Raw genomic sequence first — 20,339 nt, forward strand, 5'->3', positions numbered from 1 at the left:
ATAAAGTAAGTTACATTCATTCAACCCATTAGTGGCCACTGGGTTGGAGCAATTGCCGATAAGTGTCTTGCCTAAGGACACATATGCCCACAATGGTAGCAGCGTCGAGCCTGGAATCCATTACCTCTGGGTTACAGGCAGGCGCGCTAACCACTATACCACGGTGACGATGTAGACATAGATCACGCATACTGTTGCAACTACAATAGATCCTTATATAGATTTGATTGAAATATTAACTTCCTGCTCACTCCTTTTTGAGGACTAATAAAGGGTCACCCTGTAGTGATCATAGTAGGAATGGTGCAATCCAATCATTTTAAATGCCCCCATGAAAATAAACAAGTTGCTATGGGATTAATAATGTGTAAATGCAACAACTTTGCATTAAACACACAGTTCAACTAGGACGTTTTAAATATAATTAATTAACTTTAGGATCAGTTGGTTCGGCAAAGCAATGGAGGGCCCGTGTCATATGTAAGATGGAATCACCCGCAAACACATAGTGAATCGGGAAGCATCATATGGACTGTTGCAGATCACAACCATCCAGATGTTGGATACACTGGGTATTGGACATATGATGAAGGCTATAGCATGGGATTTCCATTGTGTACAAAATATATGGGATAATGTAACATCATTTTACTGCTTGTATTCATACTTAGTTATCATTCATAAATTTTGTTATAAACCTAAATAACCTTTTTCATTACATGGCAAATTTATGTAAAAATTTTTTTGAGAATAAAGTCAACATTACGCCTAAAGAATTTATTCATTTTGTGAACTGATCGAGTTTTCAGCTAGTAAAAATTATTGTTAGGTGATCATATCGCACCTTACAAGTCCATACCTTAATTCTAAAAGTTGATGGGTGCAACTAAAATGCATTTGTCTCATTTTTATTTAAAGAACAGTTGTTGTAAAGGCTACCCCAACTTTGTGGTTTGAACAAGTTATAATATTTGAATACAAATATCTCCAAACAGTTATCCACCTCAGATGTACTCCATGAGCGGTATATGCCAACAAAGCGTGTCTGCGTGTGTTGTTGTTATCTTTGCCAGGAAGAGTCAAATAACGATTTGGTCTTTTAGTTAATTGTAAGAAAACGGGAAGTTATGCAATTTTCTCTTTAATCCATTCAACCCCCTACGGGGTATTCCCCAGAGCCGTATGCCCTCACTGTAGGTAAGTGTTTATACAGTAAGTAAAAGTAGTACCTCATATTTAGTTTAATTAGGCTCATGTACTGTCAACATTAGACTCATGCACAATAAAAGTACTTGATTTATAGTAGGATGGGGAAAGATAGGGCAACTTTTCATTCTTTTTTCTCATCCCATTTGGTAGTAAACAAAAAACATTCAAAGAATCATAAAACTGTATCCTTACGACTTCCACAGACCGTTGTTAATTGCCTAAAACACGTCCAGTATTTGATAATTAGGTGCTAAAAGTGTCTCATCTTTCCCCACAGTACTCCATAACTTTAATGTGCACGAAATATGAATGTCTACATTAATTAAACTCATGCGTCATGAGAGTAATTACAGCTTGTCTTCTGTCTGGCCAGTTTAAATGAATGTTCATAACAACGCAATTGGCATTAATCAAAGTCCTGACAAAATTGGAATTTTAATTAGCTGTCAGTCAAAAGCGGGTGTGCAGACTAATGCTGCATTGCATGGTAGTACAGGCAGTAGTATTTTTTGTTGTTGTGTTTCTACTGGTAATAATGTATCAAATGGTTTATCAGTCAACTAAATCAGTGGTATTCTATGTTTCATTTGTACCATTAAGGTGAGACTATATAATGAAATATAAAGTGTAATTACTTAATAGTTGTATAATGAAATTGGCAACATTTAAACCATGTTATTGTTCAAACTTAATTAATGACTATCAGTCATGATGTAACTTTAGAAAACGTGGTTAATTACTGGCGGTCTTCTGTCTGGCCAATTTAAACTAATGTTCATAATAACTGCAGAAAACCTGGTTAATTACTGGCGGTTTTAAGCAATTATGGTAATTCCACTCGCTATTTCCAGCTTTCATTAAAGTTCGTGGCGGTTGAATGTTATATAAGCTGTGGTTATCCAGGCAGATGCATATTGACTTTGCAAAAGGCAACAGAGAATCATGAAGATTATTCTGTTTATCGCTTTTGTTGGTTGTTTTGTTCAATTGGCTAAGTGTTCCATTTTGAGAGTACAACCTACATCTAATAGTAGTACTTGTAAGTATACCAGTTCTTATTTTTATTGGAGTAATACATTTGTTGATATAGATTACAATTTTATTATACACTATCGGTGTGCTATTTCATTTTATTTCACAATTGTTATTTTCATACGGTTTATGAGTCAGTAAATGATTTGCCAACGCTGGTCTAAATGCCAGGTCTTATACCTTGTGCCTTCAGTAAGACCTCACCTTAGTATAAAAAAATCAGTAAACAAATGTTTATTTACAGGCAGTGGAGTGGTTTACAGGCATAACTGCATTTGGTTGCCTTACAAAACTCCATTTGGCATGTCGGACAAAAAGGATGCTGCCGATTATTGCTATAGTCAAGGAGGGGATTTGGTTGATATTGTAAACAAAGAAATGTATGAACTTGTGTACGATTACGCATCACTTTCAATAACAACATCCTCGCCATATGGAACTTTTTATGTTTGGCTTGCTATGCTATATACATCAGAGGTAAAAAATGGCACATCGTTTTTTTTATGGATTTTATTGAAATATTAACTTCCTGCTCACTCCTTTTTGAGGACTAATAAAGGGTCACCCTGTAGTGATCATAGTAGGCATGGTGCAAATCTGATCATTTTAAATGCCCTCAAACGAAAATAAACAAGTTGCTATGGGATTAATAATGTGTAAATGCAACAACTTTGCATTAAACACACAGTTCTACTAGGACGTTTTAAATATAATTAATTAACTTTAGGATCAGTTGGTTCGGCAAAGCAGTGGGGGGCCCGTGTCATATGTAAGATGGTATCACCCGAAAACACATAGAAAATCGGGAAGCATCATATGGACTGTTGCAGATCACAACCATCTAAATGTTGGATACACTGGGTATTGGACAGATGATGGAGACTATAACTTGGGATTCCCATTGTGTACAAAATACATGGGATAATGTAATATCAGTTCACTGCTTGTATTCATACTTAGTTATCATTAATAAATTTTGTTATAAACCTAAATAACCTTTTTCATTACATGGCATATGTAAAAAATTTTTTGAGAATAAAGTCAACATTACGCCTAAAGAATCTATTCATTTTGTGAACTGATCGAGTTTTCAGCTAGTAAAAATTATTGTTAGGTGATCATATCGCACCTTACAAGTCCATACCCTTATTCTAAAAGTTGATGGGTGCAACTAAAATGCATTTGTCTCATTATTATTTAAAGAACAGTTGTTGTAAAGGCCACCCCAACTTTGTGGTTTGAACAAGTTATAATATTTGAATACAAATATCTCCAAACAGTTATCCACCTCAGATGTACTCCATGAGCTGTATATGCAAACAAAGCGTGTCTGCGTGTGTTGTTGTTATCGTTGCCAGGAGTCAATTAACGATTTGGTCTTTCAGTTAATTGTAAGAAAACGGGAAGTGATGCAATTTTCTTTTAATCAAAGAAAAAATGGATTAGATTGTAGTCACTTATCATATAATGATGCATTAAGGTTAAATGGTTATTTAGCCAAAGATAGGCTACCAATTTATACGTATGCAAAGTTTTTTTTTGAGCAAACACCGCCAATTCCTTGTGGTTTGGGTTTTAAAATCTCTATGTTTTAGATTCGCATGAGCGCTTTCCCAGCCATATATAAGCAGACGAACTCCAAATTTAAATCCCACTCTGTTCAGGAAAGCAGGCCGAGTTGTTCGTTATCGCACATGTTATGTACACAATGGCAAACGCGCCAGATTTGAATTAATGTTTAGTATATGCAGAATATGAACTCCCGGACATAAAAAAATAGGAAAACTAAAGTTGCAACAGCTTTTAGAATGTAGTTTTAAAAAAAATGGGTGCTAGTGAAGAATTCCTCCCACCTTATTTGCTAACTACTAACCCCTATAACCACTAACCCCCTAATCTAGGGGTTAGTGGTGGGGGGAGAGATTCTTTACTAGCACCGAGAAATGATGCTATTTTAGATTTAAAATGTGAAATTAATATTAATTGCAGATGCATAGTCAAGCAACCGCATAGTTTTTTAGTTGAAGCTGTTCAATATACAATACAAAATGGCCGGTAAGAAAATACTTCAATAGTGGTTGTATAAAAAAAACGAGAAATAAAGTAATATAATACATAAAATCACTAAGATACATACATCGTCTCATCGATACATGATAACTGATAAGGTACACCAGATGTGTGAAACAAAGCAATGTTATGTTATAACAACTGTTGTTTTCCCACCTTGTTAGGATAAAGCGAGTTACACTCATAGTTGTTGACATGGTATAGGTATTTAAGGCATATAAAAATAGCACAGAGGTAACTTTTTGTTTACATTTTGGAGCAGGTCTTGCAACATATTCTGAAATTGAGTCCACCCTCCAGAAGAGGATCATGATCTTTGATGGAGGGATGGGGACAATGATCCAGAACCTCCGTTTGGAAGAGGAGGACTTTTGTGGGGACAGGTTTAAAGATCATTCCAAACCACTGAAAGGGAATAATGATCTTTTATCATTGACCAAACCCGAAAGTATTTATGAAATACACAAGGTAATGGATTTAAAATATAAATTAAAGTTTAAAACAAGGGTTCTAGCACTTGTTATTTAATAAAACCTGCACACACCTTTATTCTAAGTGTGGTAATATTGCCCGTTTTTTTTACTTAAGTGTAAATGTTTGATTGTTTTTTTCCTAACAATTTTGGCTTTTTTAAATAAATCTCTTTTAACATGATCATTATGATGTCACAGGCATATTTAGAAGCTGGTGCTGATTTCATTGAAACGAACACATTCAGTGGAACAAGTATTGCTCAAGCTGACTATGCACTTGAACATGTGGTGTACGAACTTAACTATGAGTCGGCTAAAATTGCAAAACGAGCTGCGAGAGATGTCTCCAATGCTACTGGTGAGCTTTAGAAACAATATGTAGCATCAATATGTATATATATATATATATATAAATACATAATCATATTAATGCTAGTATCCTAATATTGAAAACACCAGACTAATGCAAATTACTTGCATACCAGCTGTTATGACCAAAAGTAGATGGTTTTGTTATTAACTAAATTCATTTTTATTTGTATTGTCCTCCCAGGGGTGAAGCGGTATGTTGCTGGTAGTGTTGGACCAACCAATAAAACTTTGTCTGTTTCACCATCTGTGGAGAAACCTGAATATAGAAACATAAGTAAGATGCTAACTTCAAGCTTAATGTATTGAGTGTCACAAATAACACAGATGTTCTGTTCATACACCTCGTGTCCAAATGTGCCCAAAAAATACACCTCGTTATATTCCAAATTTCTGATTAAACTTTATAGTTAACACATTTGTAACTTTGTGGGTGGATCATTATTTTTTTTTTTTTGGATTTTGACAATTTACAAACTTTTTATTCCCAGTGAAAAAAACTTAAATATTATTTGTCCCAAGCCTTTGATGAACTGGTGACTTCATACTCTGAACAAGTGAGGGGTTTATTGGATGGAGGTGCAGATGTTTTGTTGGTGGAAACTATATTCGATACAGCTAATGCAAAGGTGAGAACCAGAACATGATAAGATAGTATAAACTCTAGATAACAAGGTGAGGATATATTTATATAGCATCTATTCTAGAACAATGCATTGGAGGAAGATATACCCTAAAAGTTATCGATAACTGATAATGCAGTAACATTTATTTTTACATATATTTACACTTGTTTTTTAAAAAGCTGCTTTTTAACTTTTACACAAATAAATAGTAAAAGAGTTGTTTTAAAAAATAATCTTTATTTAAATTTTACTAAATTTTCAGGCCGGTTTGTTCGCCATTCAAGTTGTTTTGGATGACGAAAAGTATGCTCCATTAAGGGGAATACCCATATTTGTATCAGGCACCATAGTAGACAAGAGTGGTCGAACATTATCTGGCCAAACTGGGGAAGCATTTGTTGTTAGTGTCTCTCATGCTAAACCTATGTGGTGAGTGTGTTTGATATGATGGAAGAGCTTGGTTGTTTAAATATATAACAGACAACAGACATACTCTTATGAAACACAATTGTATGATAAAACATACATATGTAATATATATTTGTTCACCTCATGCTCACTGTCCGGCTGTAACATGAGTCGAAGTGTATCATGCAACAGATACCCAGTGAAGTTGAACTAAATGTTCACTGTAAAGCCTTGAACCTGGGACCTGCTTTTATTGAGACATATATACTCTTATATTTAATTGGTGCAAACTTTTTATGTAATATTCTTTAACATTTATAGGTTATAGTTTCATTATTATATCTATGATTTCAGCTTGGGATTAAACTGTGCACTAGGGGCAGTAGAGATGCGTCCGTTCATTGAAGTGATCGGAAACTTCACGGATAGATACGTGATATGTTATCCTAATGCTGGTCTTCCTAATACATTTGGTGGATATGATGAAACTCCACAAACAACGGCCAAGTATCTAGCGGTATGGATAAGAATAATATGTGTTTTTTATATTTATGGTTGGTTTTATATGAAAACTGAATTACCAGTAACAAAAAATTACAAACTACTAAACCATACCACTTCACTCTTCAATGTCTTCAGTCAACGGTAAATCGATGTATGTCAAAATCGCACTCAAGAGTATTAAACATCGATTTTTTAAATAAATCGTATGTTTTTGGCGGCATTAGCGAATAAAACTGCCACAATAGCCTAATATTTTTAAGTTTTATATTATTTTTGTGTTTTTATAAGTATGTACCACTGTACCAATTTGTGGAATAAAAATTGTTATTTTTATTTTCCAGGAGTTTGCAGCTTCAGGGTTGGTAAACATAGTTGGTGGATGTTGTGGTACAACTCCTGAACATATTCGTGCTATTGCTAATGCTGTGAAGATCCATAAACCTCGTGTACCTCCTCATGACCCACATAAGGTAACGTGTTATACCCTGTCTTTTTCATAAACTGTTGTAGTTGGCCTCTGTGTATTTAGTTAAACAAATTAAGTTAGTTGTACATTTTCTCTAAAAGTATTACAGCTTAAAATGGTAATGATAAATTTTAAACCAGGTATATAAATCACCGATACCTGAAAATACCTTTTTCCTTATTATAAATATTGCTTCCAGTAATCACTCATTTTTTGATCTGTTTTTAAAAAAAATTCATAAATCATAAATGAATATTTTTCCACAGGGATGTTTACTGTTAAGCGGTCTTGAACCAGCCATCATAAGTTCGCTCACAAACTTCGTAAACATCGGTGAGCGTTGCAATGTAGCAGGATCTCGTAGATTTGCTCGACTTATTCAGAACGGAAAGTACGAGTCAGCACTAGATGTCGCTAGATCACAAGTAGAGATGGGAGCTCAGGTAACGAGAAAATCACTTGCGTCATTACTTAGTTATATTGTTTATTATCAAAAGAAATATTAATATGTATTGGTATCGGTAGGAGGGTAATGTCACAGAAACGTAATTTTTATGCTCTCCATTTTTGAGGTGACTTTAAATTTATAAGCTTTGCAGGAAACTTTGGCTTTGTCATCCTGTTTGTTTTATTATAAAGTCACAAATTTACAGTTTCTATACTTCATAATGATACACACACACGCAATAGTACCTTATATATAGAGTACCACTACCATGCTCCATATATTTGTTAGATACTATCTATTATTTAATATTTATACACTGTAAAAGTTATACAAAGTAGTGTGCTATGTATTTATGAGTACCACATATTTGTTGGATACTTTCTATATACTGTAAAGTTTCTACACACTAGTATCTTGTGTATAGAGTAGTACATACTACACAAGGTATTATCTATGTATTTACCATACAAAGTATATGTTAGTTTAGATACTTGCATCAATTATAATCCTCCTCATTACAGATCCTGGACATAAACATGGATGAAGGGATGTTGGATGGAGGAGTGGTGATGCCTAAGTTTATCAACCTCATCGGATCAGAGCCGGATGTTTCAAAGGTTCCTCTCTGCATCGATTCATCCAACTTTAACATCGTAGTTGCCGGGTTAAAAACCACTCAGGTGAGATTATGATGTTGATTATCACATGGGGAAAACTATGGCATATTATATTGGAGTGTTCTGTATAGCTACAGCATGTATTGTTTTTCTGGTAAAATATGAATAGATGTATTTAAAAGCCTAAGCTTTCCAGATGTGACTATGCACTATGCCCATTATTGCTTGATATTAGAAAAGATAAATGCTGTGAAAGAGATTTTGTGTTGTATTATACTGTAGTGTAGTGTAGGTCATACTAAACTTCCTTATACCACTGTACTCTTGCAATATTTAATCTTATACCACAGTGTATAATCTTATATCACAAACTCCATATACTATATCTCCCATTTTATATTATCCACCATGCAGGGCAAATGTATTGTGAACAGCATCAGTTTAAAGGAGGGAGAAGAAGATTTTGTGGAGAAAGCAAAGTTGATTCTTAGGTTTGGTGCGGCTGTTGTTGTCATGGCGTTTGATGAAGAAGGGCAGGTGATTGTTGTGGAATAAATAGCTTTGTTACATTGTTTGTTACACTCTTATATGTCTAAACTTATCTGTTAAAACAAATTTAGGTAACTCAGCAAATAACTTTTTTATTGATTTATTTATGTAGTTTTATATTCTTTTAGCAAATTTGAGAATACCCTTTTAGTTTTAAACATCTAAATATTTTAAAGATTTAAGCCAGACATTCTGATATACTTTAACACATGTTCCTATTATACAGGCAACGTCTTCAGAAGACAAAGTTCGTATTTGTACAAGGTCGTACCGAATATTAGTCGACCAGGTTGGTTTCAATCCAAATGACATCATTTTTGATCCCAACATTCTGACAATTGGGACCGGGATGGAGGAGCATAATGAGTATGCAATCCACTTCATCAATGCCACCCGCATCATCAAGCAGACACTCCCAGGATGTAGGATCAGCGGAGGACTCTCAAATCTATCATTTTCATTCAGAGGAATGGAGACGATCAGAGAAGCGATGCATTCAGTTTTTCTCTTCCATGCAATCACAGGTGACATCTTTGCTTTTGCTGCACTTTAGCTGTTTGTGCCAAATAGACCAGCTTTACATTACCAAAAAGAGTTGACCTATGTGGTAATGGGTCAACTTTGGCCTAAATCTCAGGTTCTTAAAGTGCCTCACTGAGTTAACAATACTGCTCACTAAAATGGAACACTTGATAAAAAAACCTTTCCCACTTAAAAAACTTTCTTGTTAAAACAAAAACCGCTGCTTGATTAATTTAACCATTTTTTACACAAAGCTTAACTTTATTGTAAAATCGACAGCTGGTATGGACATGGGTATAGTGAATGCCGGTAACCTTCCTGTATATGATGACATACCTGCTGATTTACTCAAGTTGTGTGAGGATCTTATTTGGAACAAGGATCCTGATGCAACCGAGAAGTTGTTGAAATATGCGCAGGATTATGGGAAGAGTGGGAGCAAGAGTGTTGAGAGCGAGGAGTGGAGGAGTTGGGAGGTGGAGGAGAGGTTGCAACATTCGCTTGTCAAGGTGAGGTTGTCATTGTAGGAGAACTTGGACCAGGGTAATTTCCAGGGGGTTGCCGTTTTAAATTCTGTTCCACCGACTTGTTTTCTAGTTTTGCATTTTTCATTTAAAAAAAATCAAACTTTGTTAAAATACCTTTATTATTTTCTATAGATCTGGTAAGTGTAACATTTAACAGATTGTTCTGTGTTTAAGTTTTCCCGTATTACAATGTTTTATTTAATTTTTATATTATTTGTTTGTTTTAGGGAATTGACAAATATGTTATTGAAGACACCAAAGAATGTCAGCAAAACACAGTGAGATATCCAAGGGCTCTTAATGTCATTGAGGGACCATTAATGAAGGGTATGGGAGTGGTAGGAGATTTATTCGGCGCTGGGAAAATGTTTTTACCCCAGGTGTGTTGAAAAATGAACAAATTGTAAATGTTATAGTTATTCTTAATACAAATATGACAGCCCATATGTTTAATACAATTTTAATTTGAATGTTTGGGTTTTAAAAATAAAACCATTTTTAGTGGTGTTTAAATGAAGAAAGTTTATGTTTTTTTGTGAGTCATGAGTATTCCTTTTTATATGAAATGTAAAAAAGAACATTTTAAGTTATTTTAAAATCGTTTATTACTTTCCACAGTGGGCCTTGAACCTAGGGTCTTTGACTTTCTTGATTATATGCTCAGGTTATCAAGTCAGCTCGTGTGATGAAGAAAGCAGTTGGATACCTCATCCCGATCATGGAAGAGGAGAAAAAGTTGAGATACAAAGAGATGGAGAAGATGGGAATGGAATGTGTAGAGGAGGTAGAATATCAGAGAATTTTTGAAAGTTTTTGAACACCTTTTTTTTTAGTTTTGTTTGTTGGTTTTGGCTGAAGTTGAATCAAACTGGAGTCTTGCATAAAAACTGTATTAAAAGCTAGAAGTAATCATACTATGTTGTAGATAAAAACAAAATCCAACTTGAAAATACAAAATAAAATTTGCTTTGCTTTACCAGAAAGCACAACACACTAAGTTACGCCTCTGCCAACATTTAAGTAATTAAAAAATTAACAGTATCATATTTCAGGATCGATTTGCCGGCACTGTTGTCATGGCGACTGTAAAAGGTGACGTGCATGACATCGGCAAAAACATCGTTGGCGTCGTTCTCGGTTGTAATAACTACCGAGTCATTGATCTTGGGGTCATGACCCCTTGCGACAAAATCTTACAAACAGCGTTGGAAAATAAAGCCGACATCATCGGGTTATCAGGGCTAATCACCCCTTCGTTGTCCGAGATGATTCATGTGGCCAAGGAGATGGAAAGACAAGGTGGGTTATTATTTGTTTCATTACACCGTCTTGCATTCGATACAGCAATGAGTTGCGGCTGGTAGTTTAAGATATCTCACTGTAAACAGATTTATAATAGCTGTGTGAAAGTTGAATTTGTTTTTATGTATTTTATTTTACTGTTTATATAATTTAGTATCTGAGAATAAGGTTTAGGCTTCTGATGCTAAGATTAAAAGGTAAAAATCCATTAAAGTAATAGCTTTATATCAAAGTGATTACTCACGACTCATGAAACAATCATATGATATTTCATGATACACAGATATGAAGATCCCTCTCCTGATTGGTGGAGCCACCACATCACGAACTCACACAGCCGTGAAGATCTCACCAAGATACAACCAACCTACTATACATGTGCTTGATGCTTCTAAGAGTGTTGTTGTGGTACGTGGGATTGACAGTGTGCATGGGGTGTATGGGTACTACATGAGTCTCTAGACTCTAGTGTATAAGAAGACACCAACGTTGTACCTTGAAAGGGAGCACAAGGCATATTATAACACTGTGTATAGATATACGGAAATACCTATGGTATAAATTAAAAATAGATTATAAATGTCTGGTGTAAGAAGACACCTATGTCACACCTTGACAATGAGCATAAGGTGTATAAATACAATCGTTTGTTAAGAAGATATGTTGTACCTCGCCAGTTGGAATAAAGTATTTGCCCAACAGACAGTTCATGTCCCTTTATACGCCACCCTTCCCCAACTAACAAATCCCATTCCACCTCTTCCATAGATATCATCTTTGTTAAATGATGATCTGAGGATGGAATATCTGGATGAGATAAAGGAGGAATATGAAGAAGTGAGGATGGATCATTATGATTCACTCCTGGAACGAAAGTTCCTTTCACTGGAACAAACAAGGAATAAAAGTAAGAAAATTGTTCATTTGCTAAATGCATGGTATGAACAAAAATAGAGTTTGAGTTGTTAAGATGTTTTGTTAAGCTGTTTCTTTCACTGGAACAAACAAGGAATAAAAGTAAGAAAATTGTTCATTTGCTAAATGCATGGTATGAACAAAAATAGAGTTTGAGTTGTTAAGCTGTTTTGTTAAGCTGTTTCTTTCACTGGAACAAACAAGGAATAAAAGTAAGAAAATTGTTCATTTAATAAATGCATTGTATAAAATAAATTATATATTTTGTACATATTTTGGTTGAGTAATCGCTTCAAGCAAGTTCATGGTTGCTACTTCGATGATAGAGTTGAGTTGTTAAAGCTGTTTTGGGTCCAAAGTTTACAGGTTAATGCAGTGAAAAAATAGGTTTACCTGCCTACCTCCACACCCTAGTTTGCCCTTTTTTGCTAATGCTATGCTTACAGTTGAGTTGTTGAAGGTATTGCATTGTGTGGATCAGTAGACATTACTTTTGGTAATTTGGTCATTCATGTCCTTGTGCTTGGGAACTAATTTAGCAATGGCTGCCACTCCCCTGCCCACAGTCAAGTTACTGAGATAATTGCAGTGTGTGGATACGCAGATATTTCTCCAAATGTTCCACTATAAAATCTAGTGTTTCCCAAAATCTCACATTCAACCATTACTCCATAGAGTTAATGATAGACTGGACAACATCTGGCATCACTGAACCAACTTTTCTTGGTAATAAAGTTTACCATGAATATCATATTGAGAAACTTCTTCAATACATTGATTGGAAACCTTTCTTTGATGTTTGGCAGCTAAGGGGGAAATATCCCAATCGAGGATACCCAAAAATATTTAAAGATAAAACAGTTGGTAAGTTTTAAATATTGGTTGTACTTTTTAGTAGTTGGTAAATAGTGGTTTATTGTAACTTGCTTTTAGTGACACTAATTTCCATAGTCAAAATCATAACATTAGTGTAGTTGTATATGAAGATTTAAAACTGTACTTATGTTACAATTAACATGTATTGCGTAATAGGCTGGTGTAAAGAGATAATACAGCAATATAGACTACATTCCAGTTTTCCTTTTTTAGACGCAGAATTTATTTGTTGACCTTTCCATAATTGATTTATTTTAATAAAAAAATTAAAGTTAAATACATGTTTGTCCAACAAGGGGTGTAAAACTTATGTGACAACTGGTTAAATTGCCTCTAAATAATCATACAACCTCTTTCTCAAGGTGAGGAAGCTCTTAGAGTGTTCAACGATGCACAAGTGATGCTACGGAAGATTATTGATGAAGATTTATATCAGATGGAAGGAGTTGTAAGCTTCTTTCCCGCCAACTCAGTGGGTGACGACATACACGTGTACGCTGATGATGTCATGCCAAGACCTACAACCCCTCTTGCTGTTTTTTACGGGTTAAGACAACAAGTGAGTGGTCTTTGATACAAGCTATAGTATAATGTCAACCATTTTAGGTAATTTGTGTCATGATCATGAACGTATTACATCAAAAACAGCTATTTGACCAAGAAATGCAAAACCATTTTTTCTTACATTTACAAAATTCGAAATACGTCTCAAATTGTAAATGTGTAAAATAATAGCAAAACAGCAGTTAATCACCTAATAAAAGAATTTTTGTTTAGTTAACATCAGGCCTCTAATTTTACCGAACTGTTCCATTGCTGGTTTTAACAAGTAACATCATACATTTTACTCACAGGCAGAAAAAGAATGGGAATCTGTCGAGCCTTATTATTGTTTATCTGATTTCATTGCACCACGTGTTAGTGGTGTGAGGGATTACATTGGTATGTTCGCTGTCTCGTGTTTTGGAGCAAGAGAGTTATGTAAACAATATGAAGATAACATGGATGACTACAGCAGCATCATGGCTAAGGCTGTTGCTGATCGATTGGCCGAGGTATTTATTTTAGTAGTTTTTATATACTTAGAAGTATTAATATAAAATAGTTATGTTTCTTGGTGTGCACTGGGAACCATATGTGTTACTTTTGCTGGAGTGACATTAATAAAATACAGTTACACTCATTGTCTCAAACATAGGAAACCTTGTTTAGTGTAGCAAATACAATATACTTTGACTCTGCTTGTGTATATAGACACTTAACAGCAGGATAAAAGCTCCCTTACATTTAAAGCCGAGGTGCTTAATTGTATAATTTTACTTTCATTTTAAAAATGACGCCTTTGACATTATGCTTCTGTAGAGAGCTTATACCATACAGAAGCCTGTTTTGCTGTTTCATTTCTTGGAAATAATGTAAGTTAGATTACTGCATAATGTTAATTATGATGTCATAATGTTTCAGGCGTTTGCTGAAGCTTTACACGAGCTTGTTCGTACCACCTTGTGGCCATATTCATCCAACGAACAATTGGAAGCCGGAGACTTGCATAAAATTAAATATCAGGTAAATGATATAACATTAAGTGATCATTAGAAAATAAAAACTTTCTGGAAAGTGTCGTTATACTGATTTTTGCCATTAGCAATTAAACTGTGGAAGTGTGGATAAGTTACTGAAGTTTTCTCCAACAAGAAAATAAATTATCAAACTAGCCAAAAATCATTGTTATAAGTTTAGACAATTTGAAAAATTATTTTCATACTTTACATGCTATATACCTTGTCCCCCACCAGGGAATACGCCCAGCCCCTGGATACCCCAGCCAACCTGATCATACAGAGAAACTTACAATGTGGGACGTCATGAAAGTAGAGGAAACTATTGGAACAAAGTTAACTGGTTCGCTCGCTATGGATCCACCAGCATCAGTTAGTGGATTGTATTTTGCTAATGAGAAAGCCACGTACTTTGCAGTAGGAAAGATATGTGAGGACCAAGTAAGTATAAGTGGGGTGATAGACTGATAAACTTATGTTTCTCTGATATAGTGATGAATACCTTAACTGTATAGAATTTTTTATTGTCTATGCACACAAAATACCCAATGCAATTAGAAGCATGTGTGGTATAAATATAGACACAGTTGCTATAATTGGATAGTAAGCCTATCATGCATATGTATGTATATAATATCCTTGGTGTTGAATTATGCTATCATGCAGCACTGTTATAAACCTTGTTGTTTAAACAGGTGGCAGACTATGCATCTAGGAAAGGTTGTACTAAAGCTGAAATAGAAGAATGGCTTTCCCCCATACTTTCCTATGATTCATAACATAAGACTGCCTATATTGCTGTGAGTGATTAATGTTCCAGTTTTAATAATGTTGATGAAGCTATTTTACATATTTTTAATTTCTACCCTGCTTTTTTACCTGTGCGGCAATATAACGTGTACAGAATGTATTCTAATTATTACTTCTTCTAAAGAAATAAACAAGAGGTGCAAGTCAGATGTTTATTACATTTAGTTCAGATAAAAGACGAAGCAGCAATTGCATAACAAGCAAGAAAAACAAGAGTTTGCCGACAGCAAACCAGTGTAAAGTGGGTATGGGAGTAATTTACTATTTTATTGCACAAGGCAAAGGTAAAATGGCTGACTCGTCTAAAAGGTAGGAGTCAGTTGCGGAGATTGAAGCAAGAATTCTACTTTGTATTGAACTCCATTACCAGTGTTGCGCAACATAAAATCCAACCCAGTGATGCGCAATAACTTTTAAATGTGATGGTGTTCTCCAAACGCAAGAAGTGGATCAAAAAATAAAGCTCAATATTTCAGTGTTGCCAGCTTTTTTACAGTATGCCATTAGTTATATATTGGAAGTTATCATACAGCTTAGTGGTCCATGAACGCATGGATCCTTCAACCATATTCTCAACTAGTTCATGCAGTTGATCCTCAGTAAGGGAAAGATGGAACCTCTCTCGTAACGAACGAACCGTACTAACACCGTGTAAACATGCTAGCGACGGACCTAAGAAATAAAACATGATATTTGACTTGTTGCAATTATTGGTGTCATGTTATTGCCTGGTTTATAAGAGGCATGATTGACAAAAGTATTTGATCTTTGGTTTGACCTTGTTTTGCTCTTTTATTGTTTGGAGGTTTTAGCATTGTGAAATATTTCATCCACTAGTGTATAATACTAAATACTTGTTGCAATTATTGGAGTAACTTAGTGCTCGGTTTTCATAAAACCAAGTGTTTGTACTACATTATGCTTTAGAATTTATATCAAAGTTTTTTTAGAAATTTTAAGTACTGCGAAGCACTTTATTTATTATTTATAATGTTTTAATTAAACTCAAAACTCAAGGATGCAATTTTAGCATGCTTAAATAGAACAACAAACAGTGTATATATTGAAGTATATGGCGTTTATTCCATTTACCTGCTGACATAACTTCAACAAGTTGAACGATTCTATCCATATGTTTCCTCGCTGACACCAATCCTTGCAACATCAATATCTTGTAATATTCAAACATATCTCCTTGTAAACCCCCCATTACCTGGTAAGTAAGTCAAACCAATTAAAAATGTATTCTGCTATAGATGCTACAGGCCATTACAAAAAGTAAATAGCTCTTCCATAATGATGTCTCACCATATGGCAGATAAACATTGCCACATTGGTATGGTATAAAAAAGTTTTACGAGAAAAGCTATTTACTTCGAATAAAATGTTCTATTTTTACACAAGTGCACATATGCACATGATATAACTAACCTGCACAAATTCTTCTGTAAGCTTAAAAGGTGAACTTTCAAAACCAAGACTCTTTGGTGAACTTGATAAAATATATCCAAAGTCAATGTGGATAATATGGCCGTCAGAATCAAGTAAGATGTTTCCATTATGTCTGTAAGTAAGCATGTTGTAAAAACTTTAAACTAAAATTGCTCTTTTGTTTATTGGTGTTTTGACGTCCTATATACTGTATTAGTGTGAATGAAACACAACAGTGCAAAACATATAACTTTAATTTAATACCTGGACAAATCCAGGCAAATTTTTAAAGACAAAAAGGGGGTATTACATTATTATATTGAGTATGTTCAATATGTATATAGAACTTTAACTTAATGTGTTGTATTACCAACCTGTCTTTGACTTGTAGAAGGTAACACACTAAACTGTAAGCTGCAGAACTTTCCACAAAGTTTCGTTGTGCAGTTAGGAAGCCTTCCGAGTTGGGACCACCATATTCTTGGTAGAAATAGTTGAGCAAAGAGCTTTGACTGTTCTTCTTAACCTGAGTAGTTTAACTGGTTATTAAAAGTACAGTGGGAAAAGAATAGATGCCAGGTGTATATACTATCACAGTTTTGTCAATCATTTTAACCAAAAAAAATCAACCATTTAAAACTACCTGAAAGTATAAACAGCAATACCTGGTGTAAAGATACAGCATTAACAATTGGTTCTATGATTCCACTATCATTAGATGTAACTATGATCTCATAAGGACGGAGCCATAACTGAACTCTTTCCTTCTTCCAGATATCATCCAACTGACTTAACATCTGTATTGTTAGGTAACAATGGTGTTTATCAATCACATATAGAATGTGGGAAACCAAAAGTTGGAAAGTGGTGATTGCTAGTTACTGTTTTGCTTGTATTATCTACAGTACAACACATAAATGGACAATTAGGTGTATATTTAAGATAGTAAGAACATTATTTTAACACAGTTCATCAGTTACTGTGTAGTGTTACAACACTCTTATCTTTTAATTTATCTCCAAAACAATATACTAAAAAGCCTTGGGCAATGTTATCGTATTTGTTTTGCTGAGGTTAGCACATACTGAGGAATAAAGTTCATACATAAGATTCAGCTCAAACCCGTATATGGAAGTTATGTAAGACATCATCAGCATAATAAAGCTTAAGCTGTCTGCCTTAATTGGGCTAAACCATTAATGGGCTTTGGGTTGCAGCAATTACTGCTGTTGTGCCATGGTTCACATGCCAAACCATAAGTGGGCTGCAAACCTATTATCTTCTGGTTACAACTTTTTAAATGCAGGGAAGGCAGAAATAGTTATTCAGGCATTTCCATGACATTTGGTTGCATTGTTTACTGAATAATGCAATGCAGAAAATTTTAGAGTAGAATCTGCCTACCCTTCCACCCCAGGTTTGGTGCCTATGGTTACACTGCATGTACTGTTAACAGTTAACTATTATCCTGATAACAGCACTTATTTGCAGCAACACATAAAACAACAACACTCCCATTACCTGGTAAGCAAGTAACTCCTGTCTAAGATCATCCCCACACTTAACAATGGCAGCAAACAACTTCCAGTTAGCAAGGTGGCCATATGGGGAGGAATCTCGTATCCGTTGTACTTTGGCTGACCATGGTTCTTTTAATGCAGCAGCAGAAGGATCATCTGGGTCACGACGGAAAGAATTGGTTTGCTGACCTTGTACTCGCTCGGTCAATCTTCTCCTGTTGTTGATATGGAGCAGGTTAGTGTAGAAGCTTCTTTGTTAAAATACGTTTAGAATGGATGATTTACAGTATTGGAACTTTTTTGTTTTAAAGCTCAAAAACCATTAGAATCATTATAAAATATAAGATTCAATTTGATTTAAAATCGGAGACTTGTAGAAATGAACATTTCGAAAAACACAAGAACAACTGTTCATCCAAAAATCCATAATACAATATACTGCTCAATGATATGTACATATATGCTATACCTTACCTGATATCCCCTGCTGCTATATACACTTCATGGCTATCAATACTTAATGCATCCCCGCTCACAATACTGTCGAGCGACAATACAGACATACGGGACACAGAAACGGAGTCACTGCTGCTCTCGGTGCCAGTCCGGATGACAATGGAGCTGCAAGAGGCGGAGGATGGGGCGATCTTTGTTACTTGGGTTGGGGACTGAAGAAGAAGAAGATGGTATTAAGTGTTGGAAAGTTATTGATACATGAGAGAAGTGGTGAAGCAAAAACTATTCTTGCCCAAAAAGATTGTTTTAGTATGTAGGTGAGGTTTACTCTTTGCCCCGACACCCAGGTTGCTACGACCCATTAGTGTAAATTGGGTTAAAGTACCGCTGGTAAATGTCTTGCCAAGGATATATCTGCCTATCAAACAGTGTCAAGCATTGAACCTGGTATCCTTTACTTACAATGCAAGCACTCAACCACAGCTAAACAACTCATTTCCATAACTAAGGAATGCAGGCTTCAATTAGGATGCTTTAAAGAGCCTTCAAACCTAAGCTATTGTCATAAAAAATGCACCATACGTTTGACCTCTCACCTCCATCTGTAGGTCTGTGATGTCACTTTGCGACCATTCATCTTCGCTGTTACCATGGTTACCATCAAGTGTTTCCATGGAAACAGAATCTATCGAAGCTTCGTCGGGAGGAATGCTTGTGTCTTCATAGAAATAAGCATTTATCAACACAAATTATGAAAATATTGTATCAGCATCAGGTATTAATGATCTTCAATGCAATTACTTTGCCAATGGTAAAATGTAGTGAAGTATTTATTCGTTCGACCCTTGTCGAGGATTTATGTCATTACCCCAACACCTATACTACTTATGTATGTAAGTTAAAACTGCAACCAATGTGAAAACTCCATCCACAACTCAGTGCAGGACAACAGATGTTCATGACCACTCGTCCACTCATGTCATATACCAAGCACCACATTATGTTTTACCGTTTTCGACAACAATTTGATCCGGAGTAGCTTCCGAAGATGAACTGTTCTTCCTTGGAGGACCAACCTCCAGTGTAGGAGGAGGATTAAAGTTCTTCAGGTCATCCACGGATTGTCGGAGTGAACTCTCCAATAGCTTGGATGGAGGATCACATTTCTCTTTCTCTTTGCATTCAAGCACCTCCACACATATCAAGTATGGAGCCTGTATGGTAAGTTATATGAGGGAATTAAGCAGATCTTTATATTTTTTATGTATAGGTGAGATCCTACAACTCACAAGTTACACTATGAAAAATGGGATTAAAGTTACAGTCAGTCCATTATTGCAAAATGATTCTTGTTTTACTATCAGCAAATTTAATTATTAGGGAACAAAACCAACTAATTTTTTTATTTAGTTTTCACCAGCAAAACTGAATTGTTTTTAAAAGAATATTTTTTTTTTGATTTTTGCTACTGCAATTTAATATCCGCTACTAGACACGACCAGACTCCAACACTACAAAAACTGATTGTTTTATTACAAGAATATTTTTTATTGAAATTCGCTACTGTTCTAATGTGATACAGGCTTATACCTTATCTTTTGAGTTAAGTACAACACCAGCAGATGATGGTAGTCGAACAATATGATGATT

The 20,339-nt window shown here is 35.0% G+C and overlaps 3 protein-coding genes across 4 annotated transcripts in view; 2 read left to right on the forward strand and 1 right to left on the reverse strand.

Moving 5' to 3' along the window:
• The first annotated feature begins 1,488 nt into the window (after positions 1-1,488).
• On the forward strand, positions 1,489-3,299 carry LOC108949436. Its single transcript, XM_026834374.1, has 4 exons — positions 1,489-1,809; positions 2,061-2,248; positions 2,486-2,718; positions 2,969-3,299. Exons 2-4 carry the CDS (start codon positions 2,152-2,154, stop codon positions 3,164-3,166), a joined length of 528 nt encoding a protein of 175 aa, XP_026690175.1. The 5' UTR covers positions 1,489-1,809; positions 2,061-2,151; the 3' UTR covers positions 3,167-3,299.
• Positions 3,300-4,118: 819 nt separating this feature from the next.
• On the forward strand, positions 4,119-15,426 carry LOC100179361 (methionine synthase). Its single transcript, XM_002119232.5, has 24 exons — positions 4,119-4,296; positions 4,574-4,779; positions 4,983-5,142; positions 5,338-5,430; positions 5,676-5,782; positions 6,042-6,208; positions 6,542-6,704; positions 7,033-7,161; positions 7,424-7,600; positions 8,127-8,285; positions 8,637-8,759; positions 8,998-9,295; positions 9,573-9,802; positions 10,048-10,200; positions 10,485-10,604; positions 10,873-11,119; positions 11,406-11,530; positions 11,891-12,029; positions 12,713-12,901; positions 13,276-13,472; positions 13,768-13,968; positions 14,378-14,479; positions 14,710-14,913; positions 15,168-15,426. Exons 1-24 carry the CDS (start codon positions 4,290-4,292, stop codon positions 15,249-15,251), a joined length of 3,780 nt encoding a protein of 1,259 aa, XP_002119268.1. The 5' UTR covers positions 4,119-4,289; the 3' UTR covers positions 15,252-15,426.
• The window catches only part of LOC100177020 (phosphatidylinositol 4-kinase beta-like), an 8,775-nt gene continuing 3,856 nt past the window's right edge, over positions 15,421-20,339 (reverse strand). The window contains exons 6-15 of one of the 2 annotated variants that reach the window (XM_018811509.2): positions 20,280-20,305; positions 19,699-19,903; positions 19,286-19,407; positions 18,708-18,901; positions 18,235-18,448; positions 17,379-17,510; positions 17,088-17,239; positions 16,714-16,846; positions 16,375-16,495; positions 15,421-15,954 (exon numbers count right to left, since the gene is read on the reverse strand). In XM_018811509.2, the coding sequence (XP_018667054.1) occupies positions 15,773-15,954; positions 16,375-16,495; positions 16,714-16,846; positions 17,088-17,239; positions 17,379-17,510; positions 18,235-18,448; positions 18,708-18,901; positions 19,286-19,407; positions 19,699-19,903; positions 20,280-20,305 (1,481 nt within the window). In that variant the 3' untranslated portion in view covers positions 15,421-15,772. The remainder of the gene's footprint in view (positions 15,955-16,374; positions 16,496-16,713; positions 16,847-17,087; positions 17,240-17,378; positions 17,511-18,234; positions 18,449-18,707; positions 18,902-19,285; positions 19,408-19,698; positions 19,904-20,279; positions 20,306-20,339) is intronic. The other variant, XM_002119520.5, reaches the window with a different exon arrangement.

Source organism: Ciona intestinalis, chromosome 4 (assembly GCF_000224145.3).
Source record: "Ciona intestinalis chromosome 4, KH, whole genome shotgun sequence".
NCBI lineage: Eukaryota > Metazoa > Chordata > Ascidiacea > Phlebobranchia > Cionidae > Ciona > Ciona intestinalis.